The sequence below is a fragment of the Equus quagga genome, chromosome 19, assembly GCF_021613505.1.
Source record: "Equus quagga isolate Etosha38 chromosome 19, UCLA_HA_Equagga_1.0, whole genome shotgun sequence".
Lineage (NCBI taxonomy): Eukaryota > Metazoa > Chordata > Mammalia > Perissodactyla > Equidae > Equus > Equus quagga.
In genome coordinates, this window is record NC_060285.1 from 9091885 (window position 1) to 9117161 (window position 25277).

Here is a 25277-nt window from a genome sequence, read left to right on the forward strand (position 1 = left end):
GGGGTACAATTCAATAAGTTTTCATAAAAGGTAAATCACCACCACAATAAAGATATATAGAATATTTCCATCGTGTCTCTTTGTAGACATTTTCCTTCCCCATTCCCAACTCCTGGCAACCACTGATCTTATGTCTGCCCTATAGTTTTGCCTTGTCCTGATTTTCATATAAATACAATAATTCAGTACGTAGCCTGTTGTGTTTGTCTTCTTTCACTTAGCATAATGTTTTTGAGGTTTGTACATGTTGTTACCTGTAGCAGTAGTTTATGTTTTATTTTTTATTGCTGAGTAGTATTCCGTTGTATGGATGTACCACAATTTTTTATTTTGTTCACAAATTGAAGGACATTTGAGTTGTTTCTAGTTTTTGGCAATTAAAATAAAGCTACTATGAATATTCACATACAGCTCCTTATGTGAACGTGTTTTCATTTCCCTTCATTTAAATACTCAGGAATGGGATTACTGGGTTGTATAGTAAGTGTCTAAGTTTATCATTATAAGAAGCTTCCAGAATGTTTCCCAGAGTAGCATTATCATTTTGGATTCTCTCCACTTATGTCTGAGAGTTCTAGTTGCTCCTCATCCTTGCCAGCAAGTTATTTGTTGATGGTATTTGTATTCTGACACGAGCCAAATAATTATCACTGCATGGTCTTACTGGAAAAAGATCTTGCTTGAATTAAGGATTTCTGATATGTTTTTTCTTTTTCATTTTCTTTCCTTTCCATTTTATAAATATTTATTCAGTATCTTACAATGTCAGGGAGATAGATGAGCATGAGTGACTCTACTCTCAAAGCCCCCTGGTTGGCCCTGTGGGTAGAGGCTGTGGCAGATGACGGTGACACAGTTGATCCTTATACTTTATCTGTTTTCCTACTGGAATAAATTGCTCAGCATAAAGGTTTTTGTTTCCATGTCTATACACTGCATGTCTTGCTCAGCTTTCAAATGCTGAAGAACCTTGTGGGGAGAAGAATATGGTGGCACATCTGGCTCCAGCTCTGCTGCCAGCCTTATTATCCACCACCACCCCCATGAAGGGAAAATGCCAGTTGACTGTCATGGTGGCAGCTGTTTCCCTAATTAGCTGACTAGGTTGTTCAATTCAGTCTGTTGGTGTAGCTGCTCTGATTGCCTACCCAGTGATTTGAATGATGGAACTATGACATTTAAGGAATAATTAATCAAATGGTGAGGTAAGTTGAGGTCAACAAGATAAGGGTATGAATCGCGAATTTTTGGTGGGCTGCCACTATTGTTGCAATACATTGTCTCTAACACTAGCCAGCATCTTAAGAGACTTTCTTTCCAAATGAAAAAGTCAAATATATACTGAGCAATATCTTCTTTTAGAGATTTTGTCAGCAAAATATTTGCAAATTGCTTATAAGTGTCTATTCACTCCATTTGCCAATTAACCATTATGTTTATGGTGCCCTTCTCAATGCTGTGATATGGCTTGTTTCAAAGTAAATTCTTCCTCAGTTTTTCCCTTGGTGCCTCCCCCTTCTCCCGATTTGGTATCTTTCATCTATAAACATTTTAAAAACAAATGTCAAGTGAAATAAAGTAGTGCAGTGTTATAGCTCCTTGTTCCTCTTTGGTTCAGACTTTACACAAGAAGGGAGGGAGGCAGAAGAGAGAAGAGGGAACCTGGTCATGTGATACTGCTTGTCTGGCAGAAGCCTTTTGGTTCTGAGCAGAGAAACCAACTGTTTACTATTTTGGGTGAATGAGGTTGGTTGGTTGCTACGAGCATTTTCTCTAAGGGAACCCTCTTCTCTTCCAGCTCTAGGCATTGAAATCATCCCAGTCCTGCTTTTTGGCGTTTGGTTAGAGGAGGGAGGTGTCTGTGTCGAGGCCCAGTGCTGACAGGAAGAAATGTTTTCCAGGAGACTTAGTGATTCTGACCTTCTGCTGTCACTGCTTTTAGTGCCCCACTCCCTAAGTAAACTTGGGATCTAGCTGTTCTTGCAACCCTTAGCGCTGCAGAAATGAAGTACCCTCTTTAACTTAAAGAGCAATGCTCATCAGATCTTCAGCAAATAATAAATGGCCTCTTTAAGGAGTGAGGGAAGGAAGACAGGTTTATTGCAGCACTGGCCTTTGGAGGCCCATATCTCCCCCAGCATGCTGGAGGAGACCAAGATTCATCAACCCACCTGCAGGATTCTGCCTCTCTCATGGATTGTCCTGAAGCCGGGAAAGGACAGCTACTCAGCAATGTGCCTGGCCCCTTATCACAGTTTGCGGGAAGGTTGGCATATTATCCCTTTGGGATTTGCATGGTTTTGTTTCCTCCTCAACTTACTGCTGTCTTTTATCCCGTCTCTATTTCTCTGTAGTCATCCCAGCTTTGACTGTGCATGGTTTATTCTCCCAGGGTTTTTATTAAAGCTTGTTGAGCACTCAGCAGATAAACAACTGAGTGTAGCACTGTAGAGTGTGTTTCATGACTGGATGGGACAGTGTTTAGGATGTTTCACTTTCTTATTCCTTTCCTTCCACCCATGCAGAGCTCGTATATAAAACTTAGATTATGGCAGAAGGAAGAAAAAACTTTTCTTGAGTTAAGTGGGCTTATTATTCCCCTTTATGTGAGTCAAATGCAGTGTTTTGTCAATAAAACATACTCTGGTCATAGGTACTATACAAGGAAATAGGAAGCTATTGATGATGACTTCGGTTTATTCTGTTAAACACTGAAAGGGGATGCATAACCTCTAAGATCTCATAACATTAAGATATCATGTTAAGATAACTCTCGGAAGGCTGTTTGCTTGTATTGCCTGTTAGTTTTGTTAGGTGAACAATTCAACTGGCCTTACCAATCTTTTTAGTAATTGTAGAATTACATTAGACTTACATCCAGGTGTATGAAAGATACCAGGAAACTGTTTATTAGGTTAACACCCATAAAGGAGTTTTCCTTTGTGAACATTCCTCTTTTATATTCTGAAGCTGCTGGAGAAACATATTCTTTGGGAATAGAATGGACACATTCGAGTGTTGCAGAAAAGTTCAGTTTTAAATTTGAGGAAAATTCTTTCTGAAGAGTTTTGGGTTATGAAAAAAAAGAGGGATAGAGACTTTATCTAACTTCTATCAAATATAAATGGAAAAGAACATTTTCCCTCTCCTAGCTTGGAAACCCTCTATTATCCATTATCAGAATTTGTATACAATCTCTAATATTGATTACGTAAATGCTACTTGTCTAAAAACTTAGACATTTCTTTTGAATCTTTGAGATCTCTTTGGGACTTTACTAATATTTGATGGTATGATTCGAGCTTATGGAATCAGCAATGAATGAATCCACTGAAGAGAAGATGAGTGATTATCAGTGGCCAGTTTGCAAAGAGAATAATTTTAAAAACTAGTTGAGAGGCAGTTGGTTTTCTTTGAATATCTAGAAGTGTTCTGGGCTAATGTCAAAGAAACACCATGGCAACATTAGAGGGAAGGTAGAGAGGCAGTATGGCTCAGGACTCAAAGCTTTGGGCTGCTACTGTTGACTTTTTGTAATCTGGAGGATTGTAGTGTTTCAGATTCCCAATCTGATCATTAAGAATATCTTTGTTTTAGGTGCAGGAGCCTGTAGGAAATAAAAATGCAGACTCGTTGTCATAAGTAGGATCAGAATGGTAATTTTAGGTAACTACTCTAAGTAGGTGACTGTATGTGTTTCTTGTTTTATGCTGTGCTTAGAACCTTTTACTTAGATTCTGTATGTCTACTGGATCTTGAGAAGACTCACATTATGTTTTATACAAATATATATACATTTTTTAAGGTAATTGTCATTTCGTAAACTGCACAAAAGAAATAGATTGTGTATTACATAGTGAAAGTATAAAGGATATCTGATGTTACTCTTTTTGGGCTGAAGCCAGTATTTGAGGGATAAAGATAGTTCTTCCTTCAAATACTCAAAGAAAACCCACTGGGAATGACTCTTTTTAGTTTTGTGTTTTATTATTATAGATAAATCCCTAATAATAATCTTTTTCTTCTTAGTTTTTTTAGTTCTTTCTTTTCTTTTTCCTAATAAAAAAAGAAAAATATTCTAAAAGCTGGCACACATGTTTAGAAATAATTATTTAGGATTATAGGAGACCATATTTCTCATTGTTTTGGTTGACAGTTGGAAATGCCTAGAAGGGTAGGGACCAAACTTTTTTGTTTACCTCTTACAACATTGGGACCTCTGGTTTTCTTATTAATAGACTTCGGCAAGGATCACATCTGCATTTTTTAGGAGTGAGCCTTGAAAGATTGATGGTTTGTGGTTTAATACATCTTCTGGTACAGCACTGCCCAGTACTATATCTGTACTGTCCAATATGGTGGCCGCCAGCCACATGTGGCTCTTGAGACTTGAAATGTGGCTGGAGTGACTGAAAAACTGAATTTTTAAGTTTACTTAATTTTATTTCGATTCAGATATGTGGCAAGTGGCTACCATATTGGATAGCACACTTCTATACTCTTCACGGTCTGACCTTATCCAGCCTTTCCAGCTACCTTCTACTCCACCCTTTCATAAACTTGGTGCTCCAGTTAAATTGGAGTGTGTTAGTTATGTTCTTAGCCTTGTAGTATTTCCTAACTCCAGGTCTTGGCTCATGCTGTTCATCTCTAGCTTATAAAGTCCTTCAAAGATGGCTTATGTGCTGCTGCTCCCACGAAGCTTACCTAATCCCTTTTGTACTCTAGTAATTTATTATCTGCAAACTCTTAAAGCAATTACAACACTGTCTTAGATTACAGTGATTTGTTTTACATTTATCTTCTCCATTATATTTGTAAATTTCTTGAGGGGCTTATATAGTTTTTATGATTGTATGTATGTGATAGGCTTAGTGTTTTCTCTTTTTTCCCCTCCAAAGTGCATAGCAAAGTGTATTTATACATGGTAAGTGGTTAATATGCTTTAGCTGACTCAGTCTCCTGAGGTTACTGTGCTTCCTGGCACTAGAGGGCAGTATCGTGCCCATAAGCAAAGTGTGGTGTTTATCCCATTTTGAGCACTCTGTCCTATTCAGTTTTATTCAGTCTCTTATTAAAAGTCTAGCCTTCAGAAGGAACACACATCTTTTAATTGTCAATGATATTAATAGCCTTTTCCCATAATTGTCTTGAATTAGATTCAGAATATGATGTTGGAAAATTGATGTAGGAAATGGGTGAGATTCTTACTGGGACGAAACTTGGTACATCTGAGAAGCACTGGCTGAGACATTAGGTGTCAGATTAATTCCTTGAGGGCAGAAGCCTTTTTGTGGTAGGCAGTTAGTGCTCTAGCACTGAGCTGATAATCAAGAACCTGACGTTCTTGGTTTGATCTTGCCAGTGGTGAGCTTGGCTAAGTTGCTCTAAGCTTGGCAAACCAGTTTTGTTGTGTAATGGGTATAATGTCTGCTGTCCTAAGTCATAGGGTCAAATAAGATCTTACGTGTGAAAGTTGCTTTGTAAAATGTTTCATAAATGTATAGGGTTATTTTCCTTCTCACTTCTTACGTTATACCTAGTACCAAGGATGTACATAGTAAGTGATTGATTGTAAATATTTATGACATTAATTTTTTACATTTTAGTTAAAGAATGTACTCTGTTTAAAGGTTGATAGATACAATTAATATCAATGATATTAATAGCCTTTTCACATAATTGTCTTGAATTAGATTCAGAATATGATGTTGGAAAATTGATGTAGGAAATGAATGAGATTCTTACTGGGAAGAAACGTTCTTGGTTTGATCTTGCCAGTGGTGAGCTCGGCTAAGTTGATACAATTACTCCCGCCTAGGCTGCACACAGAGAAGTGATCATAGTTACAGTAATTTGGTTAACATATATCCTGTACTTTGATGTTATGCAGCCTTAAAATGGACTGTATGTGAGATAGATATGTCTCCTTTCTAGTGGATTTATACATTTTTGTATATCCTCTACTCTTCTTAATACTAACTTAAAATAGTCAGAATGAGCCAATTATTGTGAGGTTTTTGGACTCATTATAGAAAGTCATGTTCAAATACAGTTACTTAGCCAAAACTGGTGTAGTTTGGAAATATGCATGAGCATATTTTCGTGCCAGGTTTGTGGGTTAGAAAAGAAGCAAGCCATTCTAGAAGAGGGTAGTGTAGTGGCTGCTTTTTGCTCAGAACAACCATCAGCCTGGAGCCTTCTCTAGTAAATCATTGGATGCATCAAATGTTCAGCTGAAGTTCGTGCAATCTCACAGTTACCAAACACTCTTGCCAAAGAGAGTTACAGTCATAATATCTGCAATCGAATCATTTCCTCTTCAAGCTTGCAGGTGGGGAACTGTGTGAAACTGCAGTCCAGTAAGATTAATTAGAAGGAAAATGTCTCAGTGGCAGAGGCTTTGATGTTAAATGACAGCCTAGCAAGTGTGGGGATGGAGAGGGTACCCCAGGATTCTGGGACTAATCAGACTTTAAAGCATAGATCAGGATGTGCAAGCCCACTCCCGTGGGGTGATCTGAGTAAAGCTTCTCTAGGGCATTCAGATATGTGCTGAACACACTCAAGCAGTGGGCCAGGCAGATGGCACATTCCTGTGCTGACCGTCGGAGGCCTGCCAGGTTACCAAGCTAGTATTGGAGGCGTGGCTGTGCTCTGGCGTGAACAGCCCCAAGAGCCTGCATTTCATCCAGCATTTGGTCCTCCCCAGTTGAGGGGATGCCTTGGGATTGGGTTGGTCTCTGAGTCCATTTAGGGGTTGGCATATATTCTCATATCCCTCACCCCTACCCCATCTTGGAGTTAATTTTTACTGTCAGCACAGCCCCAGAACTAACTCACACCCTCTAAGTGATTCCTCCAGCGTGGGGATGACCTAGGGTTAGCCTTTGAAATGCTGCAGCTCCCCTCCCTGCCCACCCGCAGCCTGTCTTCATTGACCCACATTTCTAGATTTGACTAAACCTTCCATCTGAGAACATATGGGGGCTAGGCAAGTTAGGCTGCGGTCACCTGTCCCTTCATTTGCTTCAGTGCATCCCTTCGGCTGTGTAAAGGGAATTTGGGTATGTTACCCTCCTTAGACTTCACCTTACCCCGCCTCCCCCTTTCCTCTTGCCCTTTTGATTTTTTTAATCTGATACTGAGCCTCTCCTCCCCACACTCACACCAATGGAGTCTCCTAAGCTATTTCTGTCCGTTTAATGATCCCCAGCTGTTGCTGTAGTTCTGGCTGTTTCATGCCCCAGAGAGGCAGAAGAGCCGGAGAAAGAGGGGTCTTGCTGTTGTGTCACACAGTGTGTCAAACAAGTCTAATGCATTTTTCTGCAACAACTAGGATGAGATTTCTTAGGGAGGGATGTTAATTCTGGGGTGATTTGAAAATGCAGAAGAAGGGGAACTACAAGCTAGTATCTGGGACATTTTAAAAATAAGCCTTCTGCTGATAGGTGTGGCACCCTCTGCATTACTCACGATTATGCTGGGAAAATGTGGTATGTGGTAAACGGGTAATTGGTCACTTTGCATTCTACTTCATTTTAGCTTTGGAGCCGGAATGTCCCCTCCACCCATGGTGTGTGTTGAAGAAGGATTCTGTGATAGGAAAATACATGGAAGTCATTCCTGAAGTGGCCAGAAAAGGCATTGATTTCAGTTCTGCTTAACTTAATGCAGGTTTGTTTCGTAAAATTTTGTGCAAAACCTGCATAATGAAATGTTCCACTTGCAAATTCAACCACGCAAACTTCAGGAAATACAAAGTTGTAGTTCTTCTAACAACACGAACTCCCTTTCAGTTCCATATGCATTTACTTTTGAGATGTCTTTACTATGCCTGGGTGATGGGGAGTGGGAAGAGCCAACAGGAGTTAAACGGGCGTCCGTGTTACGCTAGACTGGCTTTTCCGTTATGGATTCCGTCTTGAGAATTTTAACATTCCAACAATCTTAGCTGATAGACTTGTATCTTGCACACCTCAATTGCTGCATGAAGTTTAATTTTATGGATTTCATTCTTCTACAGAGAAGAAAAATTTTGCTGTAGCCTTTACCAAAATTTATTTTAAAATATTCCTTTAGGTTTTTTTTGAAATAGATGAAATTTTATATCACCTAAGATTTAAGGCTGAGAAATTGTTGTTTTTTTCTTTAAATATTCGTAGAGAACTTTACAAATAAATATTTGACAAACTTTCAGATTGTGTGTGTGTTTAACCCATTTGGCCAAATTTCTAATTTCTGTTCACCTCTCTGTTCCCTAATCATTCCCTTGGAAAAAAAATTTTTTCACTTAAACATATTTTTTAATCAGAATTTACCTGTTTATTTTTTTCTCAAAATGTCCATTAGGTGAAATGTCATTAATTGCTACAAACACTGAAAGTTAATTTCAAAAATATCAAGAAGCTAAATAGGAAAAGCCTATCAGGAGAGTCTGAAATACTTTAATAGGGAAAAACCAACTTTCCAAGTATTTACAGAATTTGCATGAGGATCTGGGCCTCCCTCACTATTTCAGTCGTGATTATTCTACTGTGCTATATGTTTTTCAAGTCCATATTATAAAGATATAGAAAGAATAAGTACTGTAATATAGTTTTTTTTTTCTTTCTGCTTTTTCTCCCCAAATCCCCCCAGTATATAGTTGTATATTTTAGTTGTGGGTCCTTCTAGTTGTGGTACGTGGGATTCTGCCTCAACGTGGCCTGATGAGTGGTGCCATGTCTGTGCCCAGGATCTGAACCAGAGACACCCTGGGCCACCATAGCGGAGTTCGCGAACTTAACCACTGGGCCACAGGGCCGGCCCCTGTAATATAGTTTTAAGGGAAAAAAATTTTTGTCACCCTTGGCTTGCTGTGAAATAACTACCGTGTTCCAAGTTTTGAATCTGCTCACCTGTCACCTGCCCTCAACAAAGTTGGGTGCAGTATGTCAGCACCAGTAATACGAGCAGGAGTAGCTAATGAGATTCGAGGCTGCCTACATTTTCTGGGTGAACGTGCAGAACTAATGCGGCAGGGAGAATGCTGTTCCTGGTGCCTTTAACTTTGGAAGGGGTTGTTCAGATGGCCCTGCCAGTCTAAAGGAAGCACATTCCTAATTTATCTCCACCCCATTCAGACGTCTGGTGCTGGTGCACATTATGCTCGGATCTTATGTGATGGAGTTGTTTGAGCATTGCCTCATGGATCCTCAGGAAAGAGACTGATGACATTGAGGTAGCTGGCAGTTTGAGATCTGTCTGCTGCAATTAGAGAAGCAGATTACTTCAAGGGGGGAGATGAGCAACTACCCAAAATGAAATGGTGAGCCTCGGAGTTTTGAGGATGTGGGAAAGAGTTTGATTTATTCACTTACTTATTTTTGTATAATTATTAATATTTTTGCTATGACTTTGGCATTGAATGTGATGTAGTAGAAAAAGCACAGACTTTGGTATCAGGCCAACCTGTATTTGAACTCTGGCTCTGCCTCTTACTTGCTGTGCAGATCGTTGCTTAACCTCTTTGAACCTCTGTTTCTTCGTCTATAAAATAGAGGTAATACATCCCTCAAATAGCTGTTGAGATTAAATGAGTCACTGCTGTGACTCCAGCCCAGTGACTGCGTTGTTAGTTCAACATAGTAGATTCCACATTTCTTGTATCTTAGTTTCTTTCTCAAGACAAGCCTTTTCTCACCTCAGTGCCTTTGCACCTGCTTTTTTCTGCTGCCTGGAACACTCTTTCTCCAGATCTTTTCATGATTTATCATATTATTTAGGCTTCTGTGAAAGAGTGATCTGTCTCCTCAGAAGGGCCTTCCCTGTGTACTCTAAAATTACCACCCCCAGTCACTCTCTGTTCTCTTATTCCACTGCATTTTTCTTTACGTAATGTACTGCTGGAAATTATATGTAACTTATTCATTATGTTTCCTCCACTGGAAAATATGCTTTGTGAGGGCAGGGACCTCATCTGTCCATTTTACTGCTATATCACCTAGCACAGTGCCTAGCATGTAATAGGTGCACAATAAATTTTAGTTCAATAAATGAACGAATGCCCAGAATCTCCCTAGTACCAGGAAGAACCCCTGATAGAATGCAGGACGGAAGATGTACCAGGAAGTGGGTGCTCTCTACCTTTTTGGTGTGGATGTTTCTGCGTTGAGAGCCAAGTTGGGACGTAGGCCTGTGAAGTTGTCTTGTATCCTTCCAGCCTGCCTCCTGTCTCTGGGAGGAGCCCTTTTGAATGACCTTTACATGTGAGTGCCATTATCCTGTTAAGAGTCTCTATTCCTTTTGGAATTTGAATATAAGGAGCCTTTTTAGATTCTAGAATTCTGACATGTTACATACTGTTCACTGAAATCACCTGGATTTTCCCCTAGTTAGTAAGTATATAGATCATTTTTTTCCAGCCACATGATACAGATAGCACTATTAATATAGTGTCTTTTTTTTTTTTTTTTTTTGAGAAAGATTAGCCCTGAGCTAACGTCTGCCGCCAATCCTCCTCTTTTTGCTAAGGAAGGCTGGCTCTGAGCTAACATCCGTGCCCATCTTCCTCTAGTTTATACGTGAAACGCCTACCACAGCATGGCTTGCCAAGCGGTGCCATGTCTGCACCCTGGATCCGAACCGGTGAACCCCGGGCCGCCCAAGAGGAACATGCACACTTAACTGCTGCACCACCGGGCTGGCCCTATGGTTTCCTTCTTAAACACAGGGAACTGGTGTGTTTTATGAAGGAAGAAAAATACAACATAGAATGTGGTTAAAGGCTCAGGCTGTAGATTGAGATGGAGCTGGATTCCACTTTCTCTTCTACCCTTTACTTACTCTCTGACCTTAAGCATGTTGCTTCATGTCTCTAATGCTCAATTTCCTCATCTACAAAATAGTATAATAATAGCATTTTCACATAGCTTTGTTTTGAGAATTAAATGACATGATGTGTGCATAAGTATTATAACACAATACAGAGACCTTTTATTCTGCCTATTTTAGTGGCTCAAGTTAGATATTTATAAGCTCATTTGTAAATTACTAGGTTACATGTTTAAGTAGCCCAGGTTTACCAACCCAGGAAAATACCTCAAGTATCTCCGATGATATTCAGATGAAGAGAAGACATTAATCATTTTTTGGTATTATTTCTGATTTATAAAGCAGATTATTTGAAAGATAATTTAACTCATGTTTCCATAGTATATACAGAGATGGAAGAAAAATTTATGGAGTTGTGAAAGGGTTGAATGATTGAGCATATTGATAAAATTTAAAATTTGAATCTCATTTAGATGGTTTCTAGCATGTGTAATTTTAAGCAGAATTAGGGATTCCTCTCTTCAACATTACATTATGGTTCATTGTATTTGTTTATGCTACAAATCATTTTATAATTTGCGTTTATTAGAAGGCTCATGATTACTTGTTCTACATAATTAATTAGTCATTTATAGGAATTAATCAGTAATTTCTTTCTGTCCAAGAGATGGCAGCATTTTAGTTTAAAAAACCTGACCCTTGATATGTTTAGTAATTGATTTGTGAATCTTTCTGAAGGGAAAGTCAAATGCTTGGGTTTTTTTAAATAAACTTTTTATTTTGGAATAATTTTAGACTTATGAAAAAGTCACACATAATATAGAGAGAGTTTCCATATACTTTTGACCCAGTTGCCCCTAATGTTAGCATCTTACATAATTGTACCTTTGTCATAACTGAGAGATTAACACTGGTACACCGCTAAATGAACTCCGAGCTTTATTGGGGTTTTTGCACTGATGTTCTTTTTCTCTTCCAGGATCCGACCCAGGATACCACACTGCATTTAGCCATATGATTTTTAGATGGTGGATCAGTAGGATCCCAGAGAGAATTTGTTTTTCTCACCTCTACTTCCTCTTTCTTGTCTTAATTCTGTATCTGAATTTCTGCAGGTCTTTCTTTCTCTGGCAACAGAAGAATGGTCCTTTCTGGGTCCTTTAACCACTATTTCCATATTGACAGCTTAGAATTTCAGGAGCGCGCTTTGAACACTCACTGTATATTTAACTTTATTAATGAATGGGTACCGATTCTTCTGCCGTTCTCTAAGTCTTCCTCTTTATACATACCAGGTTGTCTAGAGTCTGGGAACGAGCGTGCTTCTTCACTGACTACGTCTTCCAGAATTGCCTTTCAAAAGGAAACAGTTCTTCTCCTTTCCCTTCCCTTCCCCTCTTCCCTTCTCCCCTTCCCTTCTCCTCTTCCCTTCTCCCCTCCTCTTCCCCTCTTCCCTTCTCCCCTCCCCTTCCCTTCTCCCCTTCCCTTCCCCTCTTCCCTTCCCCTCTTCCCTTCTCCCCTCCCCTCTTCCCTTCTCCCCTTCCCTCCCCTTCCCCTCTTCCCACCACCTTCCTCCCTTCTCTTCCTCCCAGCACTTTCCTCCCTTCCCTTCCCCCAGAACAACCATCCTCCCTTCCCCCTGCCTCAGAACAACTTGGGATATGATTTTAAATAAGGGTGTTTTGATATAAAGCCCTTTACTTTGCAAAATAAAGCATCTCACTGGAGGTGTGGTACTAGATTACTAGCAGTTCTTACTCCTCTCCTAGAGAAAAGCTATCTGATGTAAAGGCCTCTAGTGAAACATTTATATTCTGTGTTATAGTTTTACAAAGCGTTTTTCACGTACATTGTGTTTTACTGAGCCTCGGGGCAGGGATTATTTTTCCAAGTTGTATTATAGTGAGAAGATCAAGGCTGAAAGAAGTTAAGTGATGATTAGGTAGCAACAGAGCCAGGACTGGAACCCATGTCATCTAATTCTTTCTCTGATGTTCTTTGCTCTCCCCTTAAAGGTCAGTTCTGTAATGTTATTGCATTCACTTGGAACTTATAAAATAGGCATACAACCAACCCAATATACAATGCTTGCCCCTTTCCCCAGAAAGCGCAGTTAGATTGACAGTAAACCATTTCTGGTTAAGGGTAGGGCTAATTATAGAATACCTTGGGCTTTTAAAATGCTGTTGTTTATATTAAAAGCACAAGCCAGAAAAACATTTCTGGTGCAGTGTACACTGTGCCATTCAGGCTGGTTTTCCAAGTTGAAGGAAGAAAATTAATCATGAAAAGGCCAGAGAAACTTAGAGTTTAGAAAGCTTGAGGAAATTATGTATAAGAAACAGGAGAAGAAAAAAATTCCAGGGATGCCATAGGACAGGGTAGGGATTGAGAAGCAGAGACAGGAGACGCGATGGAAAGGAGTGAGGGGACTCGCCTCTCTTTTACGTCTTTCTAGTCACTATCGGGAAGGACTTGCGGGAGATTACAATAAATAGGGGCCCACAGGAGTATTATTTTTTGGGAATGATACAAGGAAATAACTTGAAAGCTTAGTACAAACTGATCATAAAGATAAAATATTTTTAAGGCGCAGTTTATATGTTCAGTAGTCCCACCCCACATAGAAATGATCTCGTTTCTCTTTCTCTGTGATTTCCAGTGTTGAGTAGCATCATGTTTGCACTCCCATAGAACTTAAAAAATACATAGTTATTTGAATTTTTATTCTTCTTAAGAAAGCAACATTTCTTTTTATTATTTATGCATACGTGTGTATCACACATAAGACTAAATGACTTTGAATTTGGCAGGGACCGTTAGTAGTAGGGCATGTGTACTAGCTATGCATTTTCCTATGACTTTTTAAGTAATAATTGATATTACAGACATCAGTGTCTTTCTTATAGCATTGTAACTACTTATTTTGAGTCTCTTTTTCCCGTTGGACTTTAAGAATTTCATGAAGATGAGAGCCACGTCTTATTCACATATGTATCTCTAGCACCCAGCCCTGGCTTTGAGAATACAGAAGATGTTTCAGTGCGTGAACTGGATCATGGGAGCAGTCAGACTGCTTAGTTGGGTTGTGGTGTCTGAGTATGTTCTCCATAAAAACACTCTGCACTCCTATAAGTACTTATTTGATGTTTGTTCCCCCCATGAAAGCGTGAACTCCGCTGAAGGCAGCGACTCTGTATGGTCACTGCTCTATCCCCAGCAGCAAGCAAAGTGTCTGGCATCTGTAGTAGACTCTCATATTTCTTGAATGAATGCCTAAGAAAGTTTTGACAAGGAACTAAGGAAGAACTGAATAAGGCATGAATGTGAGGTGAATAGATGTGCTGACCAGCTAGTACGTGAACCCTGGAGCAGCTAAACAAATAAGCAAAGTGAATAAATGAAACTGTGTGCTTTACCTTACTTATTTTAATATAGTTCACCCTGAGGTCTCTGTTTTTCAAGGAGTTTTAGTATCTTAAACAGTTGACTGTATAGTAGTAAAGAGGAAATGTGAACAGTTATTACAGAACATTAGAGGAGGAGAAACAGTGGGTTCCATGGTCTGATCTCTCATATCCTTTATTCTTTTCCTGTAAAATGTTAATCACAACTTGTACTTATTTATATGTGGTTTGATGTCTGTTTCCCTTCTGCACAGAAAGCTTTATGTGAGCAGAGACCATAGTGTATCTAGCACCTAGCACAGGGCCTGGCGCATATTAGTTGTCTAGTAATATTTGTTAGATGAATGAGTGAGAGAATGCATGGAGGAGAACTCTCTCCCACCCTGACTCCGAATCCCTATTTTGATGATGATCCTGTAAAGTAATCCAGGCAGCAGAATGTGAAAAATACCCTCTTCTGGTGATGTCCTTCACCTTCTCTTTAGAAAAATTAATTTTTCTGTTGAGATATAATTAACATGTAACACCCTTCACCTACTTTTAATCATACATTCTAAGAATGAAAATAGTAAGTGTTCAGAGAAGAGCCTTTGGTTCTAGGTGTTAGGCAATATAGTTTACAATTTGGGTGTCACTAAATGATTTTTTTGGCATATGGGATAAACTGAGGTATGAAATAGACCAGTAAAATAGGTATGATTCACTACTGCAAAGAGGAATATTCTAATTCTTAGCATGCTAAGCTTCACATAAGGCTAAAACCCACTCTGTTCCTTCTCTCATTTTCCCAGTGAAACCTATTGTCCAGTTTGAAGCTAGAGGTAGTGGTGTTTATTACTGAACTGAATTGTATTTGCTTATTTATTCTGGGACTGGTACCTGAAGCTTAATGAGGGGAGAAAATATACCAATTATTGGGAGATCAGGTTTCGGGAATTTATAGAAGGAACAGAATTTAGAGTAAGAATGTACCATCTAAAATTACTTTTAACAAATAATATTTATTAAATACATATGCTAGGCGATATATAAAAGAGAACTTAGTATATGAAGCTTCAGGTCACATGCATTAAATTTGGATAGAAAACTTGCAGAAGTGAGTCTGAAGATACGAGATTTTCTTTCTTTATTGGGTTGTTCTTTAGCCATTTTTCCCCCTTACAAACCTTTGGTGGTAAACAATAAATAGTTTTTGTGGAAGAAGTGTGTTAGAAAATGAAAGTTCTCTACTGTTACAAACTTTTTAACAAATTTAAAACAAAAATTTTAACTTAAAAAGATTGAACCATTGTTCAGTACACATCAAAAGATAATGTGCTTTAAAGCAGGGAGCATCAAAAGAAAAGCTGCTTGTTATCTACTGATGAATTAAATCTACTTAGTACTATTACTTGACATGATCTATAATTGACATCATGAACGTTGGCAGAACATGTTTAATTTCTCAATATAAAGTGAATTTAACTTAGGCCGAGGTAGCGTTAAATGGGGCAGCCGTTCTTAACCTGGCATTACATTGGAATTATCTGTCAAGCTTTTGAAAAGTGCTGATGCCCAGGCCCCACTCCAGACCAATTAAAAACCTTCTCAGATGATTTTATTTGTGAAGTAAGGGTTGAGAATCACTGGAACAAGGGCAGGAATACAAGGATAAAAATGCAGAAGATTTGGTTCCAGTTCTGGCTTCTATTTTCTAGTGTTTTGTTGAGGATTTTTGCATCTATATTCATAAAGGATATTGGTCTCTAGTTTTGTTATGATGTCTTTCTTTGGGTTTGGTATCAGAGTAACACTGGCCTCATAGAATGAGTTGGGAAGTGTTCTCTCCTCTGTTTTCTGGAAGAGTTTGTGAAGAAATGGTATTAATTCTTCTCTTAAATGTTTGGTAAAATTTACCAGTGAAGCCATCTGGCCCTGGGTTTTTCTTTGTAGGAAGATTTTTAATTACTAAGTCAATCTCTTTGCTTGTTATAGGCCTGTCTGAATTTTCTGTTTATTTTCGAGTTGTGTAGGCTGAAAAGCTGTGGCCAAATTCATTGTCATTTGATGAGGTTTGATTTAAAGTTTCATATCAAAATTTAAAGAAATGAGAAAAAGACTTGTTAGTGTTCCTGAGTTAGGGCTGAATTAACTGAATTGTCCCTGCAGTCAGAATCTTCTTTGAAGGGTCTTACTGAGCAAAGGATGATGCAGAGGGAGGGTTTTTGTTCTTTCGCTGTCATTCCCATACTAACCCCCTTCCTGTTTTTTTCTACTTCCCTCATAACTTTAGTTCTGTATTCTAGAAGCCTTTGTGGGATCAATAATGGGTAAATATGAATAAGATAGGAACAACCTTGCCAAGCTGCACATCTCCCTTTCCGGTGAAATCCATGACTGCTGACCGGTGGAAGCCACAGAGCTGGGCTTGAGAACACGCCACTTTGGTCTGTTTCTGTCCAAACGGTCCTGATTGACCCAATTGTTTGATGTGTCCAGTTCTTGGGCATTATCCCTTGAATGCCGTCAACATACTTCTGTGGTCTTACAGGGCAGAAATATATGCAAGTCACTCCTTTGCTTTGATTTCCCAAATACTAGCCAGTTATTCAAATAGCAGTTGATTACCTTTGTTTGAAAAACAATCAAGGTGAAAAACTTTATTATTTCCATGGGGAGTGGAGAACCTAGGGTTCTCTACTTTGTGGTTCGGTTTATTTTCTTTTTGTTCCAATCCTTTTCTGGTAGACAACTTGGTTGATTCACCATCCATCAGCTTTAAAGACATCTGTTCATCTCTATATAGGCTGCTCCCACAGGCCGAATTAGAAACAGATTTAAAATATATTAAATTTGTGGAATTCAATAACAGTGAAGGTAGAAAGACTCATGCTTGTACACAAACGGTTATTTTTGTTCTTATTGACTTGGAGGTGGAGAGAAAATCTAAATGGTAATGTAGAATGAAATAGAGAGATTTTGTCAAATTCCCACTCTCTTGAATCTCCTTGGTCTATCACTGCTCTGTGAATATAATCATGAACTAGTGTCAGATATTTCTTGGTGAGAGTGGATGTGCATTAAATGTATGGCCTCTGAAATACACTCCTGATTTGGGTACCCTCTGTAGTGAATATAGAACATATGGCTCTTAGAGTATTTACTGAAAGTGAGTTACTAAATGATTTCTTCTAAAATGAATCATTCCTAAGGTCTGGAAAGATAAAGGCATTTTATTTAGAGTGTTTGGAGTTAAGAGGAATTAAGATAGACTAGAGAAGGGGGAAATTCATACAAATATCCATTTGCTTGTAGTCGAAAGTCTTAGAAGAAGGATCATTGTATATGTGCATAGCCAAACAGATAAATTTCAAAATAAAATGAAGTATGGGTAGACTGCTATAATTCTGAGTTTATTGCTTAGGTCTTTTCTTTTTTCCTCCTTATAAACATTGTTAGAGTTGGCAGAAGAGGGCTATGCAATGTATAAAACAATACATACCTACAATCAAATTGTGACAATACCCAAGATAGTACTGATCCAGAGTAAATTCTATTATTTGAATGGGGAACTTGGTCAGATTTCAGATAAGCATATTTGGAGTTAACTGCTGAGAGGGACAAGATGGAATTTTTGGATAACTGAACTTTAATTTCATTTAGTTTTAGAGATGGAAATGGTTTATTAGATAAACCTTCCTCTTTGAACTAGAGCTGTTAAAAAAAAAAAAAGCTAAATAGGCCTTTACTGTGCTGTCCATAAAAAACTTGAATCACAGACTTAAATTTTTGCTTTCATGAAGCAAGAAGTTTTTCAATCAAGAAGTTTGCATAGGGGCTGGCTCTGTGGCTGAGTGGTTAAGTTCACACGCTCTGCTTCGCTGGCCCAGGGTTGGCCAGTTCGGATCCTGGGTGCAGACATGGCACTGCTCATCAAGCCATGCTGCGGTGGCGTCCCAAATAGAAGAACTAGAATGACCTACAACTAGTATATACAACTATGTACTGGCCCTTTGGGGAGGGGGGAAAAAAAAAGAGGAAGATTGGCAACAAATATTAGCTCAGGGCCTGTCTTACTCACCAAAAAGCATACCTTTAAAAAGAAACAGAAGAAAAAATTTGCACAATATCCCTTATGGCCCTGTCTGTATATGGTTTATTTAGGAGGGCTGCTGATTGATATTTCAAAATTATTCTTGGGTAAATAGCCATAATTTTCATTAGTTATTGTTTCTTTGAAATGTTCAGACTTCTTGAATTGCATTTAGATTTCTCTATTCTCTGAAATCCAATTAGTGAGATTTAATAATTTTCTAATAGCTCATGTTACAGTGGGCCTTAGAAACACTATTAAAGATGACAAATATTTGCCCTTTTTTCCCCTGTTACTTTATCCTGTCTGGCCCTCCTCTTTCTTTCCATCAAGGAGATGTGGCATGGTATTAAGTGCCCACACTTTAGAGTCACAGCGACCTGGGTATGAATCCTCATTCCAGCACTTTTGAGCTGTGTGACTGAAGGCAAAATTTTAAAGTTCTGATTCTTAGTTTCCTCATCTGTAAAATGGAGATTATAATTGTACCATCCTCACAGGACTTTTTTTTTTTTAATTAAAAGCCTGTCAGTCACTTAACCTAGGGCATGACACATCATAGCAACACTCAGTGACTCCTATTATTTGTTTTATTATTATTATTATTATGCCGATTTGTGATTATAATTTATTCTGGAATCAAGTTCCTAGATTAATTAAATTTATTTTACTGAAGTTGATCACCCAAGCTCCTGGCCTGAACCATCTAGTTTCCTCAGCTCCTTTGTCTGTCTCGCCAGAGAGTGAACCCAGGTGATCACATTCCATGCCTGTTATCTCAGTAGCACAGGCCTCCTGAAGACCCTGGAGAAGCAGAGAAGTAAGAGCCCAGGTGCTGGAATCAGAATGCTTGGGTTCAAATCCTGTTAACCTCTTGTTAGCGGTATAACCTTAGGTAAATTACTTAATCTCTCTGGGCCTCATTTTCCTTACCTGTGGAATAGGATTAATAATGCCCATGTCTCTCCATAGGGGTATTAGAAAGATTAATTGAGTTAAAACATGAGAGTACATAAGATGGTGTCTGGCTCAGAGCACATGTTCTATAAATGTTAGCTACTAGTGTAGCTGTTGCTGTTTTCATCCATTCTGCAAGTCTTTGTTTTTAACAGTGTTAATTTGTTTAAAAAAATAATAATAGTAAAAACTTCCTGATTGGATTTCTCAGACTGTATGTAATATCATTTTTAGATGCAATTCAATTCAAGAAATAATTATTAGAGGGGCCGGCTCCGTGGCTGAGCGGTTAAGTTCACGCGATCTGCTGCGGCGGCCCAGGGTTCGGATCCTGGGCGCGGACATGGCACCGCTCGTCAGGCCATGTTGAGGCAGCGTCCCACATCCCACAACTAGAAGGACATGCAACTAAGATATACAACTGTGTACAGGGCGGGTTTGGGGAGATAAAGCAGAAAAAAAAAAAAAAGATTGGCAACAGTTGTTAGCCCAGGTGCCAATCTTTAAAAAAAAAATAATTATTAAATGCCTACTGTGTTTTAAGTGCTATGGGGGGCATATGTTAATAAAATATATTCCTTACCCTCCAGGAGTTTGTAAACTGAAAGGAGAGATAAGATATATTCAAGGGGTAACTATTACCCCTTGAAGGGCAAAATATTACTATACTTTTTATAACATAAAAGGTAGCTCACAGAAGGGAAGCCTAGAGTAATTCTGAATGCTGGGGAGTGAGCCAGGAAGGTCAGGTGAAGAGGGCAGGCATTTCCAGGTGAAGTGAACAAAGAGCTGGGCAAGTACGTGGTACTTGAGGAAGAGTCATTGGGCAGCTTCGAGTGGGGTCACTTAGAATGGGGGAGACACAGCCAGTGAGCCGTCACTGCAACATGGGACAATGTGGTGTGGAAACTTGGTAAGAGAGGAGCGTGAGGAGGTGGAGAAGTTGAAGGTGGCTCAAAAATTTTAATATTAGTCCTGGGAGGGATAGGAATACCATTAAAGAGATAAAAAGGATGGGAAGTAGGTTAGGTTTTAAGGGGAAAGATAGATTCTGCTTTGGACCTGCTGAATTTGAGGTATAGTCAGGAGTCTAGTTATGGTTCTGCCGTTCTTGGAGATCTTCTTAAAAACTACTCTGTCAATGGAAAGGGCAGATATTAGGATAATATGATTCCTAACAGATTCGGGTCCCCCTCAGATGTGACTTGCGGGGACTTTATAATTGAAGACTTAGCATGTAAGGGACTTTCCTTGCCAGTGCGATCTTCCTAACCCTCCTCTGAACATTTTCTTGCTTAGCCGCTGAGTGCAGGCTGCCCTGCCATCATCGTTCTGCATGGTGTGCAGTGGTAATACCCTTTAGGTTTCACTGGCATTTGAAATAGAGATAATTGACTTTTAACTTAAAAAAAAATTCCCTATTAAGTTGTTTGATGAAGTGGTGTTGCCAGGGTGGAAAGAGGAGAAACACCTATCACCCTCCCCTAGCCCGGATGTGCTTTTGAGTCGTCTAGCCTGCTTGTTTGACCTCAACAGAGAAAGGCTGTAAGTGAAGAGGAAGAGGAAGAAAAAGAAAAAGAGTTAGATTAATGGTAGAATATTTTCTGATTTAGAGAAATGCAATGCTTGGTGAAAATTGGTATAATTTTTAGATACAAAAGAAAAGATTTCACAAATAACCAGTACTTCCTGATCTATGCGAATAACTGTATTATTCGTTATACTTAAGCGATGGTAAACATTTGCTACCAGGAAGAAAATGTAGAACATCCAGAAAGCTTTTTCTGCTGGGTTGTGGTCCTCATTGTATTTTCTTTGAGGTAAGAATTTGTGTGTTTTTAGTGTTTAGAGGTGGACACTGTCTTGTAGGAGGTTTTGAGCAAGAGGCCAGACTAGGGTGCTTTGTGGATTGTTATCGCCCTGCAAGACCCTTCGCAACTTCCTCTCGCCGCCCACAGCAGAATACGGAAACCCTGCTGTATCAGGCCACTTCTGCAATTACAGACAGTCACAATTAAAGGGGATCCATCTTTCACACTACACTCTTCTGTTCTGAGACTTTCTTTGCATGTGAAAATGTGTCTTTTGTGGTGGAATGCCCGACTGAGCCTTCGTCTCTCCTCTCTCTTTGCTGCCTTGCAGTGCTGCAGTTGAAGCTCCAGCAGCGCCGGACGCGGGAAGAACTGGTGAGCCAAGGGATCATGCCGCGTAAGTACCACTCTTTCTCCTTCAGCATTTGGTAGAGTTGCTTTTAGGACATGATCGTGTGTGCCCTACATGCCATGGGAAGCATCCACCAGAAAACGAGGGTGATGGGTTTCATTTTTCAGTCTTTTCTTTCTTGTACTTTTCCAAGTTCAGGGACTCTCAGTCACTAATAGTTAAGATAACTGCCCTAATTGATGAAGTTCAGTGAAGCAGACAGCATTAAGTGTAACAGTGCCATTGAATCATTCTTAGCTTTTGACGTGCACCTTTAGGAGAGTTTCTACGCCCTGTTATACTTCCCTTTAGAGGAGGAGCAGATCTTGAGCTGGGGTGTTGTAGGAAGCACCCACTTCTTGCATATGTTTTGCCTTAGTGTTCAGGTTCTTGGAAAGAGAAAATAATTTTTCACTGGTATTTTGAATCAAGTACAGTTTTGTTTAGAATGAGATTGTCAGATATCCTAAGGCTGCCATGGGTATGAGTGTGCTTGAATGGAGTTGTTGATGGGGTTATCGCAGAGCTGGGCTTAGTGAGTACAGAACTGCACGCATCACTTGGGGAGAAAGGAAACCAACTTTGGGATCTGTTAGAAGTAAGAAAATTTGCTTTCAATACCAACAGCATTATAAACTGAATGGAAGCTGGAGCCAGCAAGGTTTTGCTCTTTTTGACATTTCTTTTTAAGTTGTCAGCAGAGAGCTTAGGCTCTCCCTCTTCTTTCTTTTCTCTTTGTATGTTATCACTACTTGGCTACACTCTGATGAAGAAAAAAACCCAAAGTCGTACAACATATATGTCGTATGTCATACAGAATATTGTCATACAACAACTTCTAGCTTCATAGTGGGAGAACTAATGTTTTTTACCTTAACCCAGTGCCTGCTGACCCACTGCCACTGTATTTTACTAATTCTTATTCACTCATTCATTCAAAATATTTGAGTATGTAATATGTGCCTGTGATACAGCAAGATAAATCCAGCTCCTGCTCTCAGGAGTTTATATTTAGAAGGAGAAGACTGATAATAAACAAGGAGACTAATAAATAAACAAGATTATTTCAGAGCATGGTAAGTGCTATCAAGTAAATTAGCTGGTTGGTGTGTTAACAAGTAATAGGAATGAGATGGGGTCACTTTAGATAAGATGGTCAAGAAAGGCCTCCCTGAGGAGGAACTATTTGAGCTGAGATCTGAAAGATGAGTTGGAGTCAGCCATTCAGAAGCAGAAAGAGGGCCCAGGGAGAAGGAAAAGCAAGTATAAGGGCCTAGTGCAGACAAGAGCCTGGCATGTTTGAAAATGTCAAAGAAGCCAGTGTGGCTGGGGCCTGGTAAGTGAGAGGAGAGTGAGGGCAAGTTAAAATTGGCAAGGAGGGTGGGGCCAGAATGAGGGCCTTATCAGCCACATGGAGGAGGTGGGTTTTAAGTACAGTGGGAAGCCATTGAAGGCTTTTGAGCAAATGAGGATGGGGTTTGATTTATGTCATGAGAGTGGCAGGTCCATTTCTAAGAGGTAGAACAGTATGGCAAGTATAAGGAGTCTGCGGTCCGTTTCTCTCCCAAGCATCAGCCAGGGGACTTAAGTCTTGAATTCATTTACTGCAATTAACTACCAAACCATTTACCCGTGTTATGCTGTACTCTTCTCTGGACTTCCAGGGAAGGACTCCCGACCTCCAACCCTTAAGGTGTCAGATAGAGCAGATGGCTTGTGCAGTGGATCAGTAAAGTGATGGGGTAGGGCAATGCTGTGCCTTACAAACCCTCCAGATCTGCCAATCTACAAACCTTTGTAGAGGAACAAGTTACCTTGTCCCTTTCACGAAGGACATCACATGTTTAGCATCTACATTGTGCCCAGGGTAGTCCTAGATGCTATAGAGATTAAAGAAATATAGGGCATGGTTTAACAGTTTATTTGAGTAGCTAAAATTTACCCATACAGAAAATAAAGAGCATGATCCATGGGGTGCTGACTGTAATGATAGTACTAGTTCTGAGAGCGTAATGCAGCTTCTCAGGATCTGTAATACGTTCAGGATCTAAAAGCCCTGTAGAGGGTAAATGCCCTGCATTCTTCTTCTTGCCTTTTGTTTGATACCAGGGGCTACTGGAGATACTGTTTAATAGGATTTCTCTTGTATAGTCTGCTTGCCAGCATTTCTTGTGGTATTCCATGTTAAGACAAGCGATGCTTCAGTTCCTGCAGTTATCTGCTTCTATGTTTGTTTCTCCAAATAGACTGTGAACTCCTTGAGAAAGTATCTTATTTATATTTCTGTCCCCAGTGTCTGGCACTGAATGAATGAATAAAGACAGCCAGTTGTAAAGTGTGATGTATGTGTGAGAGAGAGCGTGACGGAAAATGACAGACAGACAGACACAGATAGAAGTCTGTTGCAAACTTCTTGAAAATCTAGGCGTGGAATTTGAAGCAATGCTCCTGTTCTGTCAGCAGCCCAGGTTCTAAAATGTTCTGAATATCTGACTGTATACTTTGGGTTGTTCTCTGTATCTGTGAAGTGAGAAAAGTAGGAATAGAAATGCCTGGCTTCTGTGAGAATATTGTATCTTCCCTCATACCTAGAGCCACTGTCAGCTGTGGACACAGTCTTGGTTTTCAGCTTTTCTAGTGAAAAAAGTAAGTAGCAAACTCTTAGATTCTGAAAGAGAATGTTGAGGCCTGGGAATAGTTTCACGTGTGAAGTTCTCTGCTCGTCTGCATACCTGGTGATACACAGGTAGAGTCCTGAGTTCCCAAAGATGAGGCTCTTTTTTATTGCCAGCCCCCCACCCTGTGAGTTATCCTATTTCCTCACCATGATGCTGTGCCTGCTACTCTAAGTCCTATTGTAGTCTCCCAATAGTCTGCCTTCCTGACAAGCCTACCGCCTGCCATCTTCTACCAACCCCACTTCTCACCGTCAACACCACATCTTTTAAGGAAAATATGAAGAGTGCTGGGGGCAAATCACGAATGATCAGCAAGTTGTTGTTATTGGAAATTTGGAGACCTGAAAAAGTAACATCTGGTTTGAAGTGCCCACTTCCGTTGCTATCTTGCTGGCCTGAGGAGTTTCTGAAAAGTGCCTTATATTTAATTTTGTTGTACAACTTAGGAAGCAGGTAGGGCCCGCAAGCCAGGGAAAGGAGCAGTGTAGTCATGGCTATATTCTGCCTTATCATTTCTGTGTTTATGTCTGTTATCAAATTCTTCTCATCCTAGTCTTTTTGTAGCTCTGGGAAGAAAAACCCACCTACCTCATTTCCCAGAATACTCTCGCATAGTTCCCATGTAGGACTGGCTTTCAGTTCTGACATCATATCTGTAGGACAGTGTCTTCAGTGGCTCCCTTGCCTTCAGTGTTGTTTATGTTTCTGCATATCATTCAGAGGTGGGATATGGCCTTTCCATAATGTTCAAGAAATTAAAGAATCTCCCAATTCCTACCCACCTCCCTCTGCTGCTTGATATGCTCTGTTCATGGCATCTAAACTGGAAGTTGGTTTCTGATGTGTTTTTAAACAGGATCATTTCTCAGAATCCTTCATTCTCATTGTGTAAACATATGTTGCAAATTTAACACTACTTAAACCCTACCAAATGCAGAGTGCTAGAGAGTAAAGGATTATATATTCCAGGCTCTAAGCTTTCTTTAATGATCTGAAACTCTGCATATCTTGAGGAAGAGGAGAGATGGCACAGATAGGAAGCTGGTGTGTAACTCCAAAGATTAAGACCAGGAATGCTGCTGTATCCAGAATGAAGACTCATAGAAGAGTTGGGTCATGTGTAGTACACTTCGTTCTCTCTCTCTC

The 25277-nt window shown here is 39.6% G+C and overlaps 1 protein-coding gene across 5 annotated transcripts in view; it reads left to right on the top strand.

Annotated features, from left to right (window-relative positions):
* MRTFA (myocardin related transcription factor A) overlaps positions 1-25277 on the top strand; it is a 91520-nt gene that overhangs the window by 29681 nt on the left and 36562 nt on the right. For all 5 annotated transcript variants that reach the window (XM_046646878.1, XM_046646879.1, XM_046646881.1 and 2 more), the window contains exon 2: positions 21394-21459. In XM_046646878.1, coding sequence (XP_046502834.1) covers positions 21394-21459 — 66 coding nt within the window. The remainder of the gene's footprint in view (positions 1-21393; positions 21460-25277) is intronic.